Here is a 21,864-nt window from a genome sequence, read left to right on the forward strand (position 1 = left end):
GAGGGTGTTGGGCAACTCAGTAAAACAATCACCAAAAATTGTTTCAGCATTTTCACAGCAGCTTTTCATTGTTTTCAACCCAGGAAGCTAAATTCCACAGGCTTTCAGCCCAGTCACCAGCCTCCAGAGGGTCTGAGTAAGCACTGAGGACATGTCAATGGCTAGACAGACTAGAATATTCAGCTGAATTAATCACATTCCTTCTGCCAAAAACCACCTTGACATTCCATATCCATGTATCACTACATTCCTTGCTATCAGCATTTGCCTAGAGCTGCTGGACACATCATGAAAATTTGATAGGATGCAAGAACTGGATGCTTTTCAGTGGTGGATTTTACCTTTTCTAAATTATAATTTGCTAAGTATCAACAGCTCATTCATCACAAAAAGAAGAAAGAGCAATCCTCTAAAGGCTCTTAAACAACAGTCAACACATTCAAATGATCAAAGGGGTTTTGTTGGTCAGAGACAGACTATGACCACAGAGAAGACAAACTCTAAGAACTGGAATGACCACAGACACAAAACTACTCCAGACCACTAATAAAACCCACCAGAAATGTGGTACACAGACAAACAAGGCAAAAGACCATTATGGGACAGAGATAAGCACAACTCAACAGAAACTGAGATCAAGGACAACAGGGAAAGCAAATTCCAAAGTCTGTACCAGATACTCCTTACTTTTCTGACCAATTATTCTGATAAAGTGAAAGCAGTGGGGTGAAAACAGAAGTTACCCTCAACACCCTGGTGTTCCATACTTACACTGCTGGAACCAATTTAGGCACCAAAGTTAATGGTATTTTTCCACATCCTTTATTTTTGTACTGGAAGATGGATTTTACAGAAAAGCACCAAGCATCTTTCAGAATCAGATGAATCCATTAAAATGTTAATAATTCTATACTTAAGCATCTGAATGCCTGATAATAATTATGATAATATAAACAATACACACAGGGTTTATCACAGATGGTAAACCAGCACAGAAAATCCCAGCCTAATCAGGACATTTTCACACCTCAATGCACAGGTCCCCAGCTTAAGCAAATGTAAATAATGACAAAAATGTGAGGCACCTAAAGCTCATTGCTGCATTTGTAAAGTTAGATCATATTCCACAGCATTTGTTACAGACTGATTAACTAGGTTTAATTAGTTTGCTACTTTCTGAGGCACAATTGAGAGTAGAAATTACTGCCCTGGGTCAAGGAAACAGAAGGTGAAGAGACTGAAACAGTGGATTTGCAGCACCTCCCAAGGCACTTCCCAAAAGAAACAGGAACTTGCCTACCACAAGCAGATGAAAAAAAAAAAATGCCTCAGGGGCTATAGCTCAGAAAATAAATCAGGTCTGAGAAGAAGCAGTTTGACACAGTACCATTCCTACAGCCAAAATCTCTTCCTGGATCAACCTCATCAACCAGGAAGAGCAGCTGCCTCACGCTATTCCCTGAATCCTGTCTGAACACTGACTAGGAGGATGCTGGTTGGGAAAACTCAAAATTATATGGCAAAGCACACTGACAAACACTCTAAACAGAAAAAAGATCTCTGGCCCATGGCCAGCTCTGCTTGGTGAGCAAAGGTGTAGCCAAAGCAGCTGAGTCAAGGAAGCAGAAAGAAAATGAAGCTGCATGCAATATGAAGTGCACAGAGTGCTGGACCACAACACAAGACAGAAGGAAACACATGGAGGCCACAGCACAGTGATCACAGGAAGAGGTTTGTCTGTTTCAGAAGTATTCTGCTGTGCTGGTGCTTACAAGCTACCAGATTTTGGGAACTTTTGGTTCAAAGAGTCAAAAAACCAAAAAAAGGGTGGGTTTGCTGTCAGAGGAAGGGACTGATTAGCAGTGCATAATTAAGCACCCCAAAGCAAGCAGGAGAGCAATTCTTGCCCTCTTCAAGAATTTCTTACCTCCAAGACAGCTAACACAGTATCCAGCTGATCTTCCCGCAGAGTGATATTGTGGGAAATTTTTCTCATTGTGTGTATTGACTGCAATCTGACCTCCTCAATCTCATCATTAAACATGTCAACCAAAAAATCCAGGCACTTCTCCGCAAAAGAAGGTGAGGACTGAGCCAACATACACAGGGCTTCAACCGCAGCGATTCGAACCTCTGTTGAAAGAGGAGCAGAGAATTAACTGTAAATTAATTAAAACTGTCTGGTTTAAAAGGACATTCACCCCACAGTGAGGTCTTGTACTATTCAAGGGCTGGACTAAGGACAGGAGGTGCTAAGGAAATGCTGAGGGCAACAGAGCCTAAGCAGGGACCCACTGGGAATCTTTTCACAGGCAAATCTTTCAGCCACTGCTGCTGCCATAAGCATCTGCAAAAGGGACCTGCAGGTAACAAACAGGTCTCCAACCCATCAATAAATACTGCATATTTCATAGTGTGTTTTGCAACCATAGCATTAATACTGGTATCTTAAGAAAATTAATTTAGTTAATTAAACTGCAGTTGTTTTATTCTTCTTGACATTTTAATTGCTTGGAGCTTTCACTGCATTTTTAACTTGCTACGTAGCACTTTATGAATTGCTAAAAGGCCCCAGAGAATCAACGTTTTGGCAGTTTGCAGAATGAGTCTTCTGCTTTCTGACCTCAGATTCCTCAAAACAAAGGGAAAAGGTGCCACCTAAATATTAAAATTATTTGAATTAAAGTAAAAAAAGCATCAGGAAGCTTCCTGAGTGTACTTATGTAAAACATTGCAGAAACTTGAAGAATACCCAAATATAACAAGGTAAGGCAGAGATGAGATTCTCTTCCTTTTAATCATCCTCATTAGCTTCCCTAACACTTATGTGCTAGGATCATAAAAATAGGAATTAATCTGATGTCTTGTTTTAAATACACTTCTAGTTTTCATTTGAATTAGCTATCTTGAAAACATTTACTTGTGTGGAGCTTTCAGGCCTACTGTTCTTAAAGAAGATATCTGACTCCTGAGGATTCTGATCAAGTACAAAATGCATAGACAGCAAGACCCCTGCTTGCTCAGTAATGAAGCTTTTGTCACAGCTCTGAGTCTCCACAGTCATTAAGACCTAGGTATTAAGAGAAGAGAAACATTTCACCAATATTGCTCTCATAAGCTGACATACTAATTCTGATTTAAGTTACAACATGGAATTCAAGACATGAAGCAGTGTTGCCAGTCAGGGAGAGCTCAGCAGTATTTAAAAATGCTGCAGTGGAGAGGGAGATCTGTGTGTATTTCACATTTGTTCATTTTATCCACATTCTTCAACAGCATCATACTGACACAAACCTGTGGCACAAGAAACTGGAGAACATGCTTCATCAGACAAGGGGCTGAACCAGTGAAACATTTTTTATTGTTAGTCAGGAAAAAAAAAAGGTGCACTTTCAAGCTTCAGGGAAAATTCACCTACTGGTAAAATGTGCATTTATTTGCAGGCCTCATGGAACAATAAATCCACTTTTACAACACAATCTACAACAATATTTTTGTTACAGTGGTTTAACGCGTTTTAACTTAACCTCATCCTTCCAGTAACATTAAAGGCAAATTCAAAAATAACATTCAGAGCTTGGAATTTTCATGATTTATGCAAATACCAGCCTCACACTGTACCAGGAGAGGTTTAGGTGGGATATGAGGGAAAATATTCCGGTTGTCAATCACTGGAACAGACTACACAGGGAAGTGGTGGAATCACCATGCTTGGAAGTGTTCAGAAATCATCTGGATGTGGCACTTAGGTACATGGTTTAGTAATGGACTTGGTAGTATTAGGCTAACATTTGTACTCAATGGTCTTAGAGGTATCTTCCAACATAAATGATTCTATGAATTTCCTTCCTGCTAACAAAACACCAATTTCGAACAGCAGCAACTAACTCTGCCAATTTATGGCCACTTGCAACTGTTAAATTTAAGTCAACAACAACAAAAAAATAATCCCAGTGGGTTTCTGCAGATCAGAAGCAACCACTTATTGGCACATGTTACTAAAATTTTATCATTTATGAAAAGCTACTTGCTCTTGGCTCCTCAACTGAACATTTCTACCCAAAATTCTGTGCAACACTAGAGTGCCTCTGAAACAACTGTCATATCAGAGATCACAATGATGCTTATCAGCCAACACCCATCTCCCCCCTTTAGCTGTTCCATGGCCAGTTAATACTCACCATACATCTCATCTTCCAGGCCATGAACAAAAGCCCCACAAGCTCCTGATTCAATCAAGTTCACAGCACCAGTATCAATTTCTTCTTTGGGAGCATCATCTCCCCACTTTCTGCCACTGGAAAACTCCCCAGAGCTGTAGAGCTCTTTGGCTCGCTCATGTGCAGTGCGCTTCCTCTGTCCAAACAAGCATTTCAGTTACAACCATGTAAACTTCAAAAGGTGATTGAACAAAATATTAAACTGGATCTGAAAATAGATGTAGCTGGAGGCTTAGACATTGACACACATGCAAGTGCTAAGAAAAGCAAACAGTACATATTCTTTTATGGCTATTTCTAACTGCCAGTAACTCTTTGTAGTTTTAATGTAGGGAAAGAATAACAACAAATATGATTTAATTAACATATTCTTAGACAACTCTTATGAAAACAGCCAAACTGGGTCAGAACAAAGGCCCATCTAGTTAAGAAGGCAATAAGTGATCTGCAAAAATGCTATCACTTTACAGTTCAACTTGTTAAACTGCAATTAAATACCTTAATGCTATCAATACTAGCCAGAGTTCAGCAATGTGTAAAATGGGATATTCATTCAGTGTGCTTGCTAGTCTGCCTCTTTTTCCCATGCACTGTAAATAAAGCTGTGCAGCAGTTTTTTTTAACAACCTTTACAAAGCAGCACACAAAAATCAGCAGCTCTTCACTATTCTTTTGTAGACAGAAAAAAATTAATATAACCTTTAGTACGTTGCTTAAGGAAGGAATATTACTGAAAAATATTGTTTACAGGGCTGAGTAGCCTTTAGCTACTCATGTTTCTTGAAATGTTGATCTTTTTAGATCAGATCTTGAAGGATGTTTCCAAGAGATTGCTCCTAGAACTAGGATGCAATCTTTCCATACACAATAAGCAAAGCTTTTAGCCGAAAAACTATCAGAGCACCACAAATGTTTAACCCTCAGTTCTTGCAAAACCTGATTTGCCTAGAGCTGTTTCTTACATGCTTGGTTAATGAAATCTAAAACCAGCAATTGCTTCATTGACTTCAGTCAATGAAAATCTGTCATCATCAATTAACTCCCAGAAGCCCTCAGGTAAGGACAACGTGAACACACACACTCAATATTAACATACCTCTTGTGTGATTCTAGTACCTACACACAGGAAAACAAACCCAAACATTTACATACCCTCAGATCTGACATGAGCTTCTTGTCAAGGGTCTGCTCCAAGAAATGGGAGCTAACTTGTTGCATAGAACCCTAAGGAAAAAAAAAATCAAAAGGAAGAAACACGATTATTTTAAATTGTACCACAGAATTTCCTGACTTATCCAAACATGGCATCCAGATATCCCTCATTCTAACAGCTTTATGCATGCCTGACATTATTGTATGTGAGAGTCTAAAAAAAAGTGAACTTAAGAGTCAGAACATCTTATTTTCCCATTGAGGTTAATATGGCTTTTCTTGAGTTCAGTTGGTTCACATGTCCTCTGGTAGAGGAGTACAGGCAGTGAATTATGACAAGGATTTGTTTTCTTCCTTAATGCTCAACCATCTACTCTCAAGGAAAGAATCACTGCAAAGTTGAGCTGAAAAACTGTTGGGTATTCTCAACCTCCCTCATTCCTTTCATCTCAGAATTTTGGGAGAAATTTATCTATACAGTCTTCAACATCCTCCCATTCTTTTTTTTTCAAGCATATACGAAAAGTAAAGTAACTTAAGAGAAACTATTGTCTGCTAGAGAAGAAAAGAATTCAACTTACCAATAACTTTGCAGCTTGTACTCTTACAACCCAGGAACCATCACTAACCATATGGCAAATTTTTCCAAAGGCATCATCAACCAAGCGAATTTCTTCGTTAGAAGAAGGAATCGGGACGATGCTGACATAGAGAAATCAGTTTGTTGATTTCATTCCATACTGCATGGCATCAATAGGAAACAACTATGCTGAATTGCTACGAATGTGAAACAAATGCCAGGAGCCAAAACTTCACTCCATCAGTGCATTCTCATCAGGCATCAGCCATTTGTACACATCAAGCTCCTCCTCAGACCTACTAGCATGAAACTCTCAGGATTAGGATGATTACCTAGCCAGTACTTTGAGGACAGTGCATGCAGGACATACCTCTCAGGGTAAAGTTGACTGAGGACCCAAATCAGCTGAACTGCAGCACTGCGCACCTGCTCGTAATCATCTGCCAACAGCTTGCAGGCCTGGAAGAACATTCATAGTCCAATATACCTGAAACATCCCCACCTGAGATGGCATTCACTTCCCACAAAGTAATCAGCATCCTTACCACAAGACAGTTAGGACCAATTAAAAATCAAGATGAATCCAGACTTCCCTGCTACTCCCTAGTATTTCCAAGTTTGATCAGGCAGACTAGATCTAATCAAGACAATCAAGCACATGTTATAAACCCCTGAATTGCCTGTACTATGCAAGGGGGATGAAATGTGAGTCAGCAATAGAACTGATTTGATAAAGGCTGCAGATGAACAGCTTTACTGATACAACAAATACAGGCTTCATGGGCACACTCCAACGAGCAAGGGTTTAAGAGTTCCAGACTACGTCTGCCAGATGACAGGAATGACCTCATCATGCCTTGCCCTTCCCATGATCACCTCCCCAACAAACCATATATAACAAAGCATATGCTTTAGTGCATTTAAGCACAATGGATGCAAAAAACCCTTTTATTTCCACTGCCATATGACAAGGAATACTGGCACGCTAAGTGTAAAATACCCCTCCTCTGCTCAGTGCCCTCCTCCTCACAAAACACACCACCAGAGAATTCAAAAAGAAAGATATGCAAACAAGCACAAAACAAGTACAGGTTTTACCTGACTATAAATGGCTTGCTGTAACTTTAATCCTCTTTCATGAAGCTGAAGCTACAGGGGAAAAAAAATATATGCAAAAAAGTGTAAGTACAGGTTTAAGGGACACAGACTAAGTTTTCATCACTGTTTTTCTGTTTGAGCTGCTTGCATTTCTTGATTGCTGCTATAATTAAAAAATTGCATTACCTTGACCATAAGTATTTTAAATAATATTCTTGACTTCAGTATTAATTTTTTAGTTTCAGTCATTCATACTTTGAACAAGCAGTGTATGTATAAATTCTTTTTCTCTTTCTCCAACCTTCAAATAATTTTTTAGTGTTAGCCATATTCAACCACAATTAAAACAGATAATTAATTACTTTACTACCATTCCTGAAACATGGATCCAGAAGTAGCACTGCCAATGAGTTTTCATGCCATGTAAATCTTTCCATTACTGAACCACAGGGACAGCAAAGTGTCCTACATTGTTTCTTTTCAGAAGGATGAGAAAGTATAACATCCAGGAGAGGGAGATTTCAGAGAGACTCAAGTGCAATCTGATCTCCTCAAACGCATCTTCCTTCTTTCTTTGGAGTTTAATAACATTAATTCAAAGATCCTTGTTGATCATCACATTAGATGGAACATTGTTATAAACTTTAAGGGTAACAGAGAAACTTCTGTATCCCCATACACTCACAGGCAACTCACATTGAGCAATATTTTGAAATGCATGGTCTTTGTTTGCATTTCTGCAAAGTTAAAACCTTATGAAGGGTCCTCACATAAAAACCCCAGTATATAGTATGTCTCGTGAACAGTTAGAGACTAATGAATGTAACCATGAGGCAAAACATAAATGTTCGCTTTAAAACAAGCAAAATTGTTTCTGGACTTATCACACAGGTTCCCTATGATAAGCAGATACCTACTGCATTTTGGAGAACTATTGGTTTATTGTCATTCTGGTAACCAATACTAAATAAAAAAAAAAAATTGTCACTAAAAGAAAGAGCCTACTCAAAAGAACAAACAAGTTGAAAAGCTTCTTCAGCTATAGCCCTTTGAGATCTCATGTTAGTCTAATATTTCAAGACCTAGCTTATTTTTTCAGGTAATTTTGATATGCTAAACAGGCTTCTACTAAGTTAATTAAAATAACCTCTAAACCAACCTCTTTGGATCTGTTTGCAGCCCTCTCTCAGCTTCCTTATACAACCCCAAACCATTTCTTCCACACTACCAGCTACACTTACCATGGCTTTTATAGCTGCAGTTCTAACTCGAGGGTCCTGATCATTAAAATGATCTCCTATTATCTTCTGGACATCTTTGGCTGCCTGGCTTTCAGCCTCTTTTGCAACACCTTTTTCCACCGGGCCAAGACAGCCAATTAGCTGAAGACATTTATTCCTCACACCATGAGAAGAATCTGTCAGATGCTGCAGAACAAGAGATGAGCAGATGTAACTGGATGTTTATTGTTCTTTCAGCCCTTAGAAACATTGAGCTGTTTCCTAGTAGTTATTAATGTTAGTATTGTAACACTTTGTTGAGAAAAACTAAAATAATTTAAATACTGGCTACCTTTCTTTTTTCTTGTGGCAGTGACAAAAATTCCCTGCCCAGGGAGGCCTCCTTACCTTGCAGGCTACCTCCACCAGCCTCATCCTGACAGATGGATTATCTGGGAGTTTTGTGCCAATCACTAACAGGGTATCCAGCAGCTGAGCAAGGACTTGGTGAGACTCTGCAAAACAGAAGAGTAAAAGGCTAGACACTACTTTGCTGAATTCTTACCAGCTACATATTCATATTGGAAGGCCATCCTGAAACCTTCTAATTTCAAGGCCTGAACTAGCCCAGCTCCCTCAGCTATGCCTTGTACATCACATACTCCAGTCCTCTACCACCTCAGTGGTTTTGCTGAACTCACTCAATCCTACCAGCACTAATCTGGCACTGGGGAACCCAAAATGGGATAAAGTATCCCAGGTGTGGCCTAACCAGTGCTGAGTAAAAGGGTGTAATACCCTCCCTTGACCTGATGGCTACACTCCTCTTGATGCAGCTTGAATAGCTTGCGTCTAGCATGATATAAAAAAAACTCCTCTTCAAACACATTCCCATTTTAAGGAAAACTGTCCTGTAGAACAGAGAACTTCAGAAGCAACAGCTCTAAGATGGAGATGCAAAAGCAAATTTTACACTCCTTTAGAACAAAGATATAGAGCAGGCAGGTCAGAGAAACATTCTTCTCCTCCTCAAAATGTGGTGTTATCTGTCATCATTCACAAAAAACAGAAAATAAATACTCTAACCAGCAATTCCCAGTCATACACCTGAGATGTAAGGCCTAGCCACTGTCCCAAATGCTTTGACAGCACGATTCCACCTTGATCTCAAGCACCATATCAAAAGTGAGACTTACTCTCATTCTGAAGTGTGTTAATGGCATCATCCATAATGCAGTCTGGGGAAAATCCTGCAGTCTTTGACAACAACCCCAGCAAGGATGCAATCTTCAGTCTTACAGAGGCATCATTCTCCTGGAAGGAAGCAGCACCCAAAAAAATCCCCAACAGAGCAAGGTTAAAGAAAAAAGGAGAACAGCATATATTATCTACATACATCTACTCATTTAAGAAACAGCAAATGCTGTCACAGGCGATAATTGCATAAGTAAGCCTCAATCAGTACTCCTTTAAAATTAATTTCAAAAGTTCATGCATTTTAAAGATTCATTTTGAGGCTTCTATAAGACTTCTGGTCATAACTGGATGGTCCCTCTTTCATTGTATTGCCAAGGATATCAAATGCAGAGAAGAAAGGCAAAAAGTCATCTGGATGCCACACCTGGATCTTACCCAAGCATTTGTGCAACACTGCACACTGAGGTGTGGAAATATTACAATAACAAATATCCCACCTTTCAACAAGAAATTTCCCAGTTACAACTGTTACATCTTTCAAGTGTTTAAGAGGGACTTCAGTGCCACACACAGCCTTCAAATGACAAATGTGAAACCCAAGGGAGTATCCCTTTCTCAATTGAACTGAGAAGCATTTTTTATTTTAGGGTTGAAGCGTTTGAACAATGAATACTGTCATCAGGACTGTATAGGGAATATAACACCCAATAATACCCTACCAAAATATATAGGGATGGAGGAGCAGGAGGCTACAGGACTATCTTAAACAAAACAATGACACTACAAACAAATAAATCATCATATAACTTCCACTGCAGTTACAGATTTCAGGGTCAGGTTTCTGGATGATCAGGAAAAATGCAAGTGTTACAGAGTACTAAGAAACATGTTATTTTGAAAATTTTGTCTGTAAGTAAAATAATATCAGCTATGGTAGTTTTGAAAGCAGTATTTTTAAAAGCTGGATTCTGTAACAGGCTGTGCTCTTGCCAGATCCTGTCTGCAGGTTCATGAGTTTCTCTTCTAATACAGGCTACAAAAAACACTTCAGGCACAAATAATCTGTGTTATTTGACCAGCAACTCTGTATTTAATAGAAACAAAGCATCATTTATGTTGGCAAAGACCTCTAAGATCATCAGTCCAACCCTTAACCCAGGATTATGCTAAACAATGTCCCCATCTGCACATTTTTGAAATACTTTCAGAGATGGTGACCCAACCACTGCCCTGGACAGCCTGTTCCAGGGCTTGATAATCTTTTCGATGTGGAAAATTGTCCAAATATTCAACCTAAATCTCCTTGGAGCAGCTTGAGGCCATTTCCTTGTTCTACTGCTTGCTAATTAGAAAAGAGATTGATCCCTAACAGTTTTTTCCATAGATTTAATATTAGGAAGAAATTATTTTCTGAGAGGGTAGTGAGATACTGGCTCAGAGAAGGTTGCCCTGGGAAGCTGCCTCATCCCTGAAGGTGCTCAAGGCTGGCTGGATGGAACTTTGGGCAACCTGGTCTAGCAGAAGGTATTCCTGCCCTAGCAAAGGGGCCAGAAGTGGATGGGCTTTAATGTCCCTTCCAACCCAAACCATTCCATGACTCTGTGATTTTAAAAGTGCTGGCTTTTACCACAGAGGCAATAGCTAAAAGGTTTCTCTACTGGTAAAGAAAACTAAGAACAAGGTAAGGACACATCATGAGTTAGATAAAATTGAAACAGCTCTGGACAGCCAGGCTCTCTGGAAAACTTGGCGTGTCTTTTGTCCCTTGCAAAGTTAACTACTTCAAAGACCATGTACAGGGATAAAACTTCCACAGCCTTGTTACAGGTTCCTGAAGCCATCAGCACAGGCACCAAGTAACACAATCAGAAATCACCTGGGTCAAGGGCCACAGCTGTTCACTCTCAGCACAGGCTGTTGGCAACTGAGTCGGCAACATAAGAGCCTGTGAGCCCCTCTTCAACATCCCACACCATGCAAACGGGAGCAGAAGGAGCAAGCATGCTTGGCTTACCCACCTTGTAATAATGCTCCAGCAGGATCCTGACAACCCCTTCCACGCTCTCCACCTCCACAGGCTTCCTGGCAAACTGCAGCAGGTACTGCAAGGCATCTGCAGGCGAGGTGGCTTTGCACAGGTCCACGTGGAGTGCTGCTGACTTGCTGGGCTTGGTCAGCCGCAGCTTCTTAGTGGACAGGTCCTCATGCTGCTGCTGTGGGCAGAGGGGCACGGCTCAGACACACAGCATAGACCCACTCCTTCCCACACTGAACATGGGAGGCCTAAGGAAGCTGCCGTGTCCCACGGCAGTCACTAGCCTCTCCTTCATCTGTCCCAGTAAGTAGCACACCCTCAGACCACTGTGGCTGCTACTGTCCTGCCCAGGTAGTCCCTAGCCCCACGAAACACAGCCTCTCCCCACACCAGGCTGGGTCAAATCCTGCTGCTTCCAACACCAAACAACTAATCCAGGACAAACACCGCTTCTCACACTCCCACTGGCCTGGAGCAGCCCAGAAACTCGCTGTAGTTCCTTAACCAGTCCCGGCTGAGGGATGCTGTATCCTTCCCGCAGCAGTCATGGCCCTTCTCAGGTCAAAGAATCAAAATAACAGGTCTGCTTGGAAGGGACAACAGTGAGACACCTCGTCCATCCTCCCCCTCAGGCAGGGTCATCTCAGAGCACACTGCACAGGAGTGCGTCCGGACGGGTCTTGAGTATCTCTACTGAGGGAGACTACACAACCTCTCTCCCTCCCCACCCTGAGGGGAACTTCTCTCAGACCTCTCCCCTCCAGCAGCTTCAGTCTTCTTAAACTCGAGGCCGACCCGTCCCGCTCCTCCCCGACCCCTCAGGGGCCGCCACAGCCCCGACGCCCGGCGGGCGGGCGGCGCTCCCAGCTGTGCTCCCCACAGCTCCGCCTCACCCGCCGGCACCTCCCGCCACACTGCAGAGCTCGGAGCCGTCCATCCTGGCCCGGGGGGCACGCGTTACCTGCACCACCTTGGTGAACTCCTCATACACCCGCTTCTTCAGGTGCGCCGCCATGACGCCGCACCGCAACCCGGAAGAGGAGCCATAGAGTGCGGCAGGGAGGGGCCAGAGGGGCAGCCGCTCTTTCCGCCCAGAGACCGCACTCGATGGTCCCGCGGCCTCCCGCTGCCATGGCGACGCGGGCCCAACATGGCGGGCGCGGCCCGGTCCGCCCCGCAGCCCGACCCCGCTGCGCTGTTTGCCCCTAAAGTACGCCCCGATTCACTAGGATTCGATTTTAAACCGACTTTTTCTACATTTTTAGCAAACAAATAAATGTTTATTGGTTCTAAATTATATAATTCTCTTCATTAATTACTATTCTGTCCTCTATTAGCGATTTATTCTTGCTTCTCATGTTAATCAGTCCCCATTTCTCAGTCTTTTTGTTATCTCTTTCCCAGGTAGGGAGTTTTGCAGCACATACTCAAGAGTCTTTGTTAGTCTCTTGTTACCTTCTGGTTTCTGCAAAATGCCTTTGTAGTCTACAAATTCTGCAATTTTTTTGTCCACTTTCAGAAATACATCTCTCTCTCGCAGGTTTTGTTCACCAAAGCATATCAGGGTTAGTTTAGCAAAACTTAGTTTCAGTGATTTTTCCCAACCAAACTCTAAAAATAACAGCTTGTGTAAAGAAACTTACCTACGTGCTGGCTAAAAGTGACTTAGGACTAATACAGTGCTAATTAATAATATATTGCTTATGATTAATTAAAATAATTAAAAATAATTAGAAAAATAATTTCCATCAGAATCGTAGAGTCACTGAAGTCAGAAACAAATTTCTAAGATCAACGGGTTGAACCACTAACCCAGCACTGCCAAGCCCACCTCTAAACTCTGTCCCCAAGTGCCACATCCACACGTTTTTTGAGCTCTTCCAGGGATGGTGACTCAACCAATTCCCTGGGCAGCCTGTTCCAATGTCTGACCACCCTTCCAGTGAATAAATTTTTCCTGATTATTTTCCTGGCACAACTTGAGGCCATTTCTCTTGTCCTGCCCTTCATCTGGCTGCATCATCCTTTCAATCAGCTGTAGAGAGCAATGAGCTCTCCTCTGAATCTCCTTTTCTCCAGGCTGAGCATCCCCAGCTCCCTCAGCCACTCCTCATCAGTCTTGTGCTTCCCGACCCTTCTCCAGCTCTGTTGCCTTCTCCAGAGCACTCCAGGGCCTCAATGTACTTCTTGGAATAAGGGCCCCAAAACTGAACACAGGATTAGTGTGTGTGCCAATTAAAGTTTCTCATTGCAGCAGTCCTATAGACTTAAGAGGCTGGTTTGTGTGAGGCTTTAACTATTCTATACTGAGATTGTTTTCTCCCAATATCTAATTTTTACCTCTTTTGTTGTGACTTAAACCAGTTTCCCCACCCTTAGTATGTACAAAGTGTAACAGATCTATTTAAAGCAGCCTTGTCTATTGGGAGGCCTCAGTCTCTCCTCTTCCAGGCTGAGCACCACCAACCACTTGGTTATGATCAAAAGAGCCTATTTACTTAGCTTTTTTTCCTCAGATCCTCACTGTGTCCCTTCTTACCAAAGTTATGAATGTGAGAGATCTCAGAATCCCTTTGTACCTTACAGCAGAACTGCCCTGCACTTGCTGGAGTGACTCACACTGTCACTGGGGGAGATCCATGGTAGGATAAGCACATCTGATAAGCACAGCTTAATTAGGAGTGATTAAAATCTGTTACCCTAAAGACAAAAACTTCAGGTCTTTAGAATTTAGGGATCTTGAGGGGAATATATCAGTAAAGCACTTCTGCATCATTCAAAAAAATTTTAAAAGTTATTTATTTGAAATGCCAGGGATCCTTCTACAATTCTATGGTTATTGTCCATGACTGGAAGAAATCCATCTTCTGAGAAGTAAAGGAAATATGATTTTTATCAAATCAGCCATTATGATTCTCAGAGTGGTTAAACCCAAGCCATATCCGGTATAAAAATAAACTTTCAAATTCTAAGATTTTTTAAAACACATTGTAGAATGCAACTTACATTCTCTAAGAGAGAATGTGCAGACTGTTGCTTCAGTACCACTTCCTTCCCACCAAATCATGGCAGGTTTTCCCAATTCTTTTTTCCCAATTCTTCCAGGGTCTTATGTAGTTAGAAATAGCATCATCATAATAATGAGCATCATAAGAAAGAGATTAAGATTGTGTGGTCTGAGAGAGGTGTGTGTGTGTGTCCATAGATTATAAACTCCCCACATTAGTGATGGTTTTTTTGCCTTTTGTTGATCCTGGACCATAGCTGAGGTTCTCTGTCTTTCCTTCAGAAAAAATAATAAATAATGGTAATAAATACATTGACTACAGATTAAGCTGTCTACTGGAGGAATAAGAAGAGATCTTAGGACAGTGAATCCTTCCTTTTAACCCGGATTCTAGTGTAGAAAGGAGGGAGAAGAATAGCTTTTGCCTTCCCATTAAGAAACCAAATTTAATTTGAGTATGTGGTAGTGTCACTGTTTCAGTCAGGATTTGCACACATGTGGCCTGTTCTCATTTGCACTGAGAGAGCAACTCTACATGTCCATGAGATATATTTGGGATTATTCATTTCCCTTAGGTTGAGTGAGGTTGGCTCAATTCACAGATCCATCTCTTTGAACTGAATGAATAGTAAGCAACACTGAAGAGTAAAATTCCTCCCTTTTCTGGAGCCTTTTAAATTCCCAAAAAAGTTATCCCCTAAAGCCCAAGTAAAGTGGCTCTTAAGTGCTCTTTGATATGGCAAACAGCCAAAGAAGATCCTTTCGTTGGCGTGTGCATTTCTCCCTGTTCCTCCGGTATCCTATGGTTTAGTCTCCACAGTCCAGGGTAATTTATTCCAGTAATTGCTTTCTAATGTTCCCTATCAATGGTGGCACTTTGCTACCACCAGGTGAACAGGAACTTGTAGAAGAAGTCGTGTGATTTGAAGCGAAAACCTTTCTCAGCAACATGGGGCTGAAAGGATATTTTATACCCTTTGGCTTCAATGTCCATCTGAATGCAGTCCAGCAGATCAGAAATACTTGGCACAGCCTTCCAGGGGCCAAACTTCACCACGGATTTTTTATCCATGTCCAAACTGTTCAAGGCATCCTGACACCTGGCTGCGTCCTCCTCAGTCCTGACCACGCATACGATGACGCCGGACTGTCGGGACGCGACCGCTTCCGCCCTGGCGATGCGGATCATCAGCTCGATGTTCTCGCTGTAGTTGGGCACACGAGCCAGGAACTGCCTCCTCGCCACCAGCTCCCCAAAGATCTGTGGGGAGTCCTCCAGCTGCTTGATCAAAGGCTCTATGTCATAGAACAGCGCTTCCTTGTAGACGTCCTGGATGCACTGGGTGGGCACTTGGTTACTGCGCAGGTACTCCAGGATGTATTTGAAGTAGGTGCCTGGCCTGTCAATGAAAAACCTGCCTTCAGAGTCAGTCCTGAGCTTGGGCTGGCCGGTGAACATCTCTGCCAGCTTGGAGCCAGGGTGTTTCTTCAAGGTGCTCAGCGTTGTCGTGTACATCTCCCCGCCAACATTTAACTCCACAATTGGTGACAACTGAAAAAAAAAAAAAAAAGAAAAAAAATGAAAAAAAGAAAAAGGTGACAAAAAGCCATGTGCATTATCAGTCTGAGGTCATCAACATGGAATTGCCAAGGAAAAGACAGATGATTCGGGTTGGAGGATGGAATGATGGTGTGAAGAGCAGTATGAGCTCCCATTTTGTGAGCATCAGATAGGAACCTTCATCTGATTTTGCAAAAAGCAAATGCAGGATGCTTTTAGAGCTCTCGCAACCAGAGCAGCAGAGACTTGGACATTTCTAAATGGCTAAGTCCTCACCTCATCTTTGGGATGTAGGAAAGTGTCATTTTCCTGGTGGGAAAGAGGGAAAAGAAGTACCCTGCCCAGGGAAGCTGTGAGTGACTACAGGATCCAACACTGATCTCCTAAGTCACTCACAAGCATTGTCCCTGTGGGCCACCTACAGCAAGAGCAGTACATGAGCTCTCACCCACCCCATGTGCAGAGGGACAGAGATAGAGCCCAAAGCTGTGCCACTTCATTTTTATCATCTGAACTGTTCTTTTATCTTCAAAGGAGAAACGAAAGCTCTTTAAACTTTATAAATAGGTGGAATTGGCTTCCACTCATCTGGGGGCTCAGTTACAAACACTGAAGTAAGACACAAAAGTCCATCATGTCAGAGGTGCATTACAGAATCTGTTTAGCAAAGCACCTAAAAATGTATGATGGCTTTAGTTAGGAAGTAAAGGAAATATTTCATGCAACTGACATGGACTTAAGAGGGAAAAATGTAAAGATTGTGGGTTTGTTTGCATTTTTTTAGCCCTCTGTATTAACACCATTATCTGGATTGGAGGAGGCCTGAATACCTGGAAAGCTGGACTTTTTAAACTGAGCTTCCTGTGTGTTCAGTTCTGAAATATTTTACTGACTTCTCTTTGCACTTGGTCATTTTATGTAATAGTCAGCAGATGAAAAGGGAAGAAAGAAAGAAGACAGTTCTTTTCCATCCTGCCAATACTACTGTAGCCCAAGTCACAAGCCAGGCCAGAGCCCCACCTGCCATTGGGAAGGCATGAGTCAATAAACAGCCCTATTTTCCAGGAGCTTGCCTGCACTTTCTTGGATCTGCTCACGAAAGGAGCTGCCTCAGTGCTGCTGGTCACATGCCTCAGGTGAAGTGTGTACTCAAGTGCTTAGCTGGATCACATGGCTACAGACCCATGGCATGACGTGAGCTGATCTCACAGCACACACCAAGAAAAGGGGGGGCTCCTGTGCCCTCTCCCTGCCCTGTTCTTCTACCTACCTACGTGCTCTCTTGCTCACCTCATGACAGCTCTGCTTCTCTTTCATCTTAGAAAGCTGGATTTGCTGACAGAGGATTTAACAAGCACAGAGCTGATGAAAGGATGGTACTAGGAACAGACAGCCTGGTGCAGGGGGGGAGACCTTCCCTTTAAACAGGAGCAAACTATCAGATATAGCAGAAATTTGCTCACACCCCAAGCAAGCCAGGGAAGCAACAGAAGATTCTGGCCAAAGACCCTGCAGGAATATTGCTTTGCACTAATGTGCGTGGTTTCATCTCAAGAGCAATCATTTACACTTGGGTCAAGAAGACAAATACTGTTCTGTCTGAGACACTCTTGTGATTTCCACCCACTGAGAAACAGCCCAAAGCTGTTTCTGTAGCCAAGTCTCTCCCTAGGAGATTTGCCATTAGTCCAAGAGCTACCACCAGCACTCCCCACCAGGGGTCATTGGACAGGAGAGTCTCAGGCTTTTGAGCCTTTGCTCCTTTTTCAGATGGCAGGTCAGATGTTTCATGCTGTTTGCCACTAACACAAATGGACAACATGTTATTCCTTAATACAGTAGCCCAGCCAAGTTCATGTTCTTGCATCTTGATTAATGGTTTTAGCCTGGTATGAAAGTGGTTCCCAGCAGACTGGAAGTACTGGGAACCAGCTGATTCCCAGTTCTGTAACTAGCCAGCAAGGTGACACTCAGGAAAGTAATTTCTTCTATTTGTGCCCCAGTTTACTAATCTGTAAAACAGTTACTTCCATGGGGAAGCATTTTGCAACTTACGTGTGAAAAGTGCAACATAAGAAGATTGGGTTTTCTTAATACAGAGAAGTCTGGAGAAAAGATTGTTCAGCTTTAGCCAAAAAGACAAACTGGTTAGCAATAGACTGAGGGCAGAGGAGAGTAAAAAGAAATAATCTCATCACTGACTTATGCCTAGTAACATGTTGCTTGTCTGAGACTGCCATTAATTTTCCTTTCAGCTAGAAAAACTACTGCTCCCACCTGATGATCCTGCATGTCAACAACACAGGGCAGCTTTGGCATCATTAGAGACTCATAAGACTTGTTGGAAACCTTCAAAACCTACAACAGGCTTTTATTTAGGGATATGGCCAATTAAAGTTCATATTAATTGAATTCCATTTCTTTCCAAAGGAGAAGAACCATTCTGGTTATTTGCTGTTGTCAGATCTTGCATGCCTGTGAGAGACCTGGCCCTCCAGTAACACAAGTACAAACAAGCCAGAGTCAGACACAGCTTTTTGACTGGAATCCTCTTCTTGGCCATATATTTGGCAAGCCCTGGTGTCTTTCAGATTAGCATATGGGGGTGGGAAAACCCACTCAGATGCAGCCCAACAGGGTTGCTTTGATCCCACATGAGGGAATTGTGCCCTTGAGGACATACCTTACTCACCATATGCAGGCTGCCGGTGACCTGCTTCCCGAGGGGCTTGTGCTCTGACGAAATGCTCATCTTCCCCGGGAGCTGAGGACTCAGCTGCTTGGGAAAAGCTGCTCTCAGTGCAGGATGTCTCCCAGCTGTGCTCCAATCCTCCTTCACTTGGTCTTTCTGTGCTGGGTCAGCTTTCCCTTGCTGCCAGCCCAGCTGCTGCCGCGGAGGCTGCAGTTTGTCCCAGGCAGAGACAAACCTGGATCTAGTGGCAGGTGTAGGAGAGGGGAGGGGACAGCCTGGAAGCGGAAGTGTTTGCTCATTAGTTTTCTGGCGGCCAGCAAGGTGCAGGGTGGCCTGGGGCTGGCTGCCAGCACACACCTCGTGTGCCAGCACACACCTCATGCGCTGCTATCCGAGCAGTGACTAAGGCTGGATAATCCCTTCCCAGGGAGGCCCAGTGCCCAGGGCACCTCCAGTGAGCCCCTGAGACGTGTCTGTGTGCCCACCTCTGCCTTGACAACTGGTTGTATCAAGAACAGTAAGCATTTTCACAGCTTTTTGGCCTCCATGCCCTGCTGCTTTAAAGCACAGTTAATCCCAAACAATTTCATTGATCCCATTTGTCACTCACGCTGGTGACAGATCTACAGGGTGTCTACAATCTGTCTGGGGTGGTGGCATTTTCTTCCTCACCCATACAATCTCTGGGCACTGAGTAATTTGTTCAAAGTAAATAAAACCAAACCTGAATCTCGGCTTGAGCATAAACTCTTATTTTCAATTTACCATAAATATTTGTTTTCTAATATCGTTTATCCACCAACTATAGAACTTGGACAGCACCACAGGTTTAGGGGTTGTAAGACTATTACAAAATCAAAACACTCACAATGATGCATTGAAGTGAACTTGAAAGTATTTAAAAAGGGGCTTATGAAAAAAGGAGAGTGAATTTTTGCCTGAACACATAGTTACAGGACAAGGGGGAACAGCTTGAAGATAAAAGAGGAGAGATTTAGATTAGATAGAAGGAAGAAATTCTTTACTGTAAAGTGATGAGAACACTGGCACAGGTTGAGAAAGGTGTGGATGCCCCATCCCTGGAAATGTTCAAGGCCTGGTTGGATGGGGCTTTGAGCAACCTGTTCTAGTGGAAGGTGTCTCTACTCATGATGGAGTGGGGGATGGAACCAGATAATCTTTGAGGTTCCTTCCCAATCCAAACCATTCTGTGATTCTATGATGATTCTCTGTCTGTGTTAATTTATTAAATGCAGAGTATTACATCAGAGCCAACCTAAATAACCTCTCCAGAACCAGACCACAGCCCTGCAGGGTCTCCTTTATTTCATTCTAGGTAATTCTAAGTGCACTGCTGCTTTCAAATTTGTCTTCAGGCCACTCATCACTTCTGTGTCTTTGTTTCATTACAGTGGCAAAATTGCCATGGGCATGATTGTCCAGAAATGTAACCTAATGTTTGTAATGAGAGACAATATCTTTTATTAGATCAGCTGATACAGATGGATAAAACAATCCATGTTTTAGGGCACACGAGGCAGTCCCATGTCTGTCAGATTCTGCTTCAGCTCACTTGGGTTTTTTTCCCTTTTTTTTTTTTTCAGTTTCTGTTGGTCTAATAAAAGGTGTTATCCCCTCTACCAACCTTGCCTCACTCTCTTTGGTTTCAAGCTGCTTTCTTGTACCAGCAGCCGGAGGAAAAATCACAGACAAATACAGCATTTCCTAAAAATCTTCCTGGGGGAAATATTAATGATGAAAATTGACAGCATGGTATATAAGAAAATAATTTGCACAAAATCTGCATTGTGCACATGGACACCAGCTTTGTTGCTTTTGTATAATCCAGGGATCTTGCTGGGTCGTCTCAGAGGACAGCATTGATCTGAGCAGGAGCTTGAGGCACAGAAGGAAAAACAGTTAGAATTTAGACTGATTCACTTCCCTTGAAGCCAGTCCTCATGAAAGGCTCCATCAAAGCTGGGCCCAGACTCCTTTGAATGCTTTGTGCATTTGGGTAGACCTATCATTGAACCCATCTTACATTTTGCTTTTGGTTCTCTGAAGCATCCTCAGGGATCCTCAATGATAACCTCTGTCTGAGTTATCTCTGCTGCTTTGAATAGAAATGCCTGAATTTTCCCTGTGCCAGACCAATAAAACTGGTAGTGCTGGATGCATCAGTGAGGTCTGCTTGGGACCCCAGGTTTTGTGACTTGTAATAAATTTTAAAAGATTAATGCTTGCTGGAAAACAGGGAGACCTGGAAGATCTGCATGTTCCAGACCTCTAAGTGCTGCAAATCCCATTCTTTGGGCTGGCTTATGAAGGTGTTTCAGATAATATCCTGGATATAGCTGACAGAATTCACATCCACCATGTCTTTGATGCTGGAGGTGGTAACCTTTCCTTCTGCAGCTGCAGAACTGGAAAGATGGGTGGACCATCACCTCTCTGCTCACAAAAGCTTTTCACTAGGGCAGGGTGAAGGGCAGTAGATGAGTTTACCTTGCTTATTAGATTATTAGATTTCCCTAAATCAGAATCAAGGGTGGCTAATGGCATTTGAGGCCAAACCTTCAATGCCACAACAGAAATCCTTACCACTTTAGCAAAAGGAATAGTTGCCAGCTCATGTCTACAGCTCTCTTCTGCTGTTACACCAACCACAGCTGGTCCTTCAGTGTGATGAACATACTGGTCTGGTTCATCTGCCCACAGTTTTTATTTGATGTAAAAGGGATATTTCCAAGCCTGTAAGCTCCTTCAGGCAGGAACCATCCTTTCCCTGTTTTTTCATGGAAGAATTAGCCTGTGCCTGGACCTTGGATGAGCAACCACAGTGTGAATCATAAGAATAATCATAATAGTGCTTAGAAATTTGGGGTTACTAAAGAAGAATAACTGGGCAGTGACTTTGTGAGAAATAAATGTGACTTTTTGAAAATGGTATAAATATGTATATAACAGTGAGCTGAAACATTTCTGTGCTGATACATATATTTACTGAGAGAGTGATGAGACACTGGCAGAGGTTGCCCAGAGAAGTTATGGCTGCCCCACCCCTGGAAGTGTTCAAGGTTGGGTTGGATGGGCCCCTGA

General features: G+C 42.5%; 2 protein-coding genes across 4 annotated transcripts in view; both read right to left on the bottom strand.

The window, feature by feature from the left end:
* INTS4 (integrator complex subunit 4) overlaps window positions 1-12,541 on the bottom strand; it is a 31,956-nt gene extending 19,415 nt beyond the window's left edge. Inside the window, exons 1-11 of one of the 2 annotated variants that reach the window (XM_056496529.1) lie at window positions 12,464-12,541; window positions 11,486-11,680; window positions 9,467-9,584; window positions 8,679-8,785; window positions 8,292-8,477; window positions 7,051-7,101; window positions 6,323-6,411; window positions 5,954-6,074; window positions 5,373-5,444; window positions 4,182-4,356; window positions 1,928-2,133 (exon numbers count right to left, since the gene is read on the bottom strand). In XM_056496529.1, the coding sequence (XP_056352504.1) occupies window positions 1,928-2,133; window positions 4,182-4,356; window positions 5,373-5,444; window positions 5,954-6,074; window positions 6,323-6,411; window positions 7,051-7,101; window positions 8,292-8,477; window positions 8,679-8,785; window positions 9,467-9,584; window positions 11,486-11,680; window positions 12,464-12,517 (1,374 nt within the window). In that variant the 5' untranslated portion in view covers window positions 12,518-12,541. The remainder of the gene's footprint in view (window positions 1-1,927; window positions 2,134-4,181; window positions 4,357-5,372; window positions 5,445-5,953; window positions 6,075-6,322; window positions 6,412-7,050; window positions 7,102-8,291; window positions 8,478-8,678; window positions 8,786-9,466; window positions 9,585-11,485; window positions 11,681-12,463) is intronic. The other variant, XM_056496539.1, reaches the window with a different exon arrangement.
* A 225-nt stretch (window positions 12,542-12,766) lies between these two features.
* On the bottom strand, window positions 12,767-20,341 carry KCTD14 (potassium channel tetramerization domain containing 14). 2 transcript variants are annotated; one of them, XM_056503055.1, is made up of 2 exons: window positions 18,754-20,341; window positions 12,767-16,061 (listed from the first exon to the last, which is right to left on the bottom strand). In XM_056503055.1, the coding sequence occupies exons 1-2, from the start codon at window positions 19,141-19,143 to the stop codon at window positions 15,390-15,392; spliced, it is 1,062 nt and encodes a 353-aa protein (XP_056359030.1). In that variant the 5' UTR covers window positions 19,144-20,341; the 3' UTR covers window positions 12,767-15,389. The 2 variants fall into 2 exon arrangements, with proteins under 2 accessions (XP_056359030.1, XP_056359039.1); XM_056503064.1 differs by having other exon boundaries at window positions 13,375-16,061; window positions 18,763-20,341.
* Window positions 20,342-21,864: the final 1,523 nt, after the last annotated feature.

The sequence above is a fragment of the Oenanthe melanoleuca genome, chromosome 1 (genome assembly GCF_029582105.1).
Source record: "Oenanthe melanoleuca isolate GR-GAL-2019-014 chromosome 1, OMel1.0, whole genome shotgun sequence".
Taxonomy (NCBI): Eukaryota; Metazoa; Chordata; class Aves; order Passeriformes; family Muscicapidae; genus Oenanthe; species Oenanthe melanoleuca.

Bases quoted from the DNA above. Each gene is read 5' to 3' on its own strand.
- KCTD14 (XM_056503055.1), bottom strand. From the start codon at position 19,143: ATGAGGTGTGTGCTGGCACACGAGGTGTGTGCTGGCAGCCAGCCCCAG. The intron at 16,062-18,753 runs GTATGTCCTCAA...TTTTTTTTTCAG, and splicing joins GCCTGCATATGGTGAGTAAG to TTGTCACCAATTGTGGAGTT.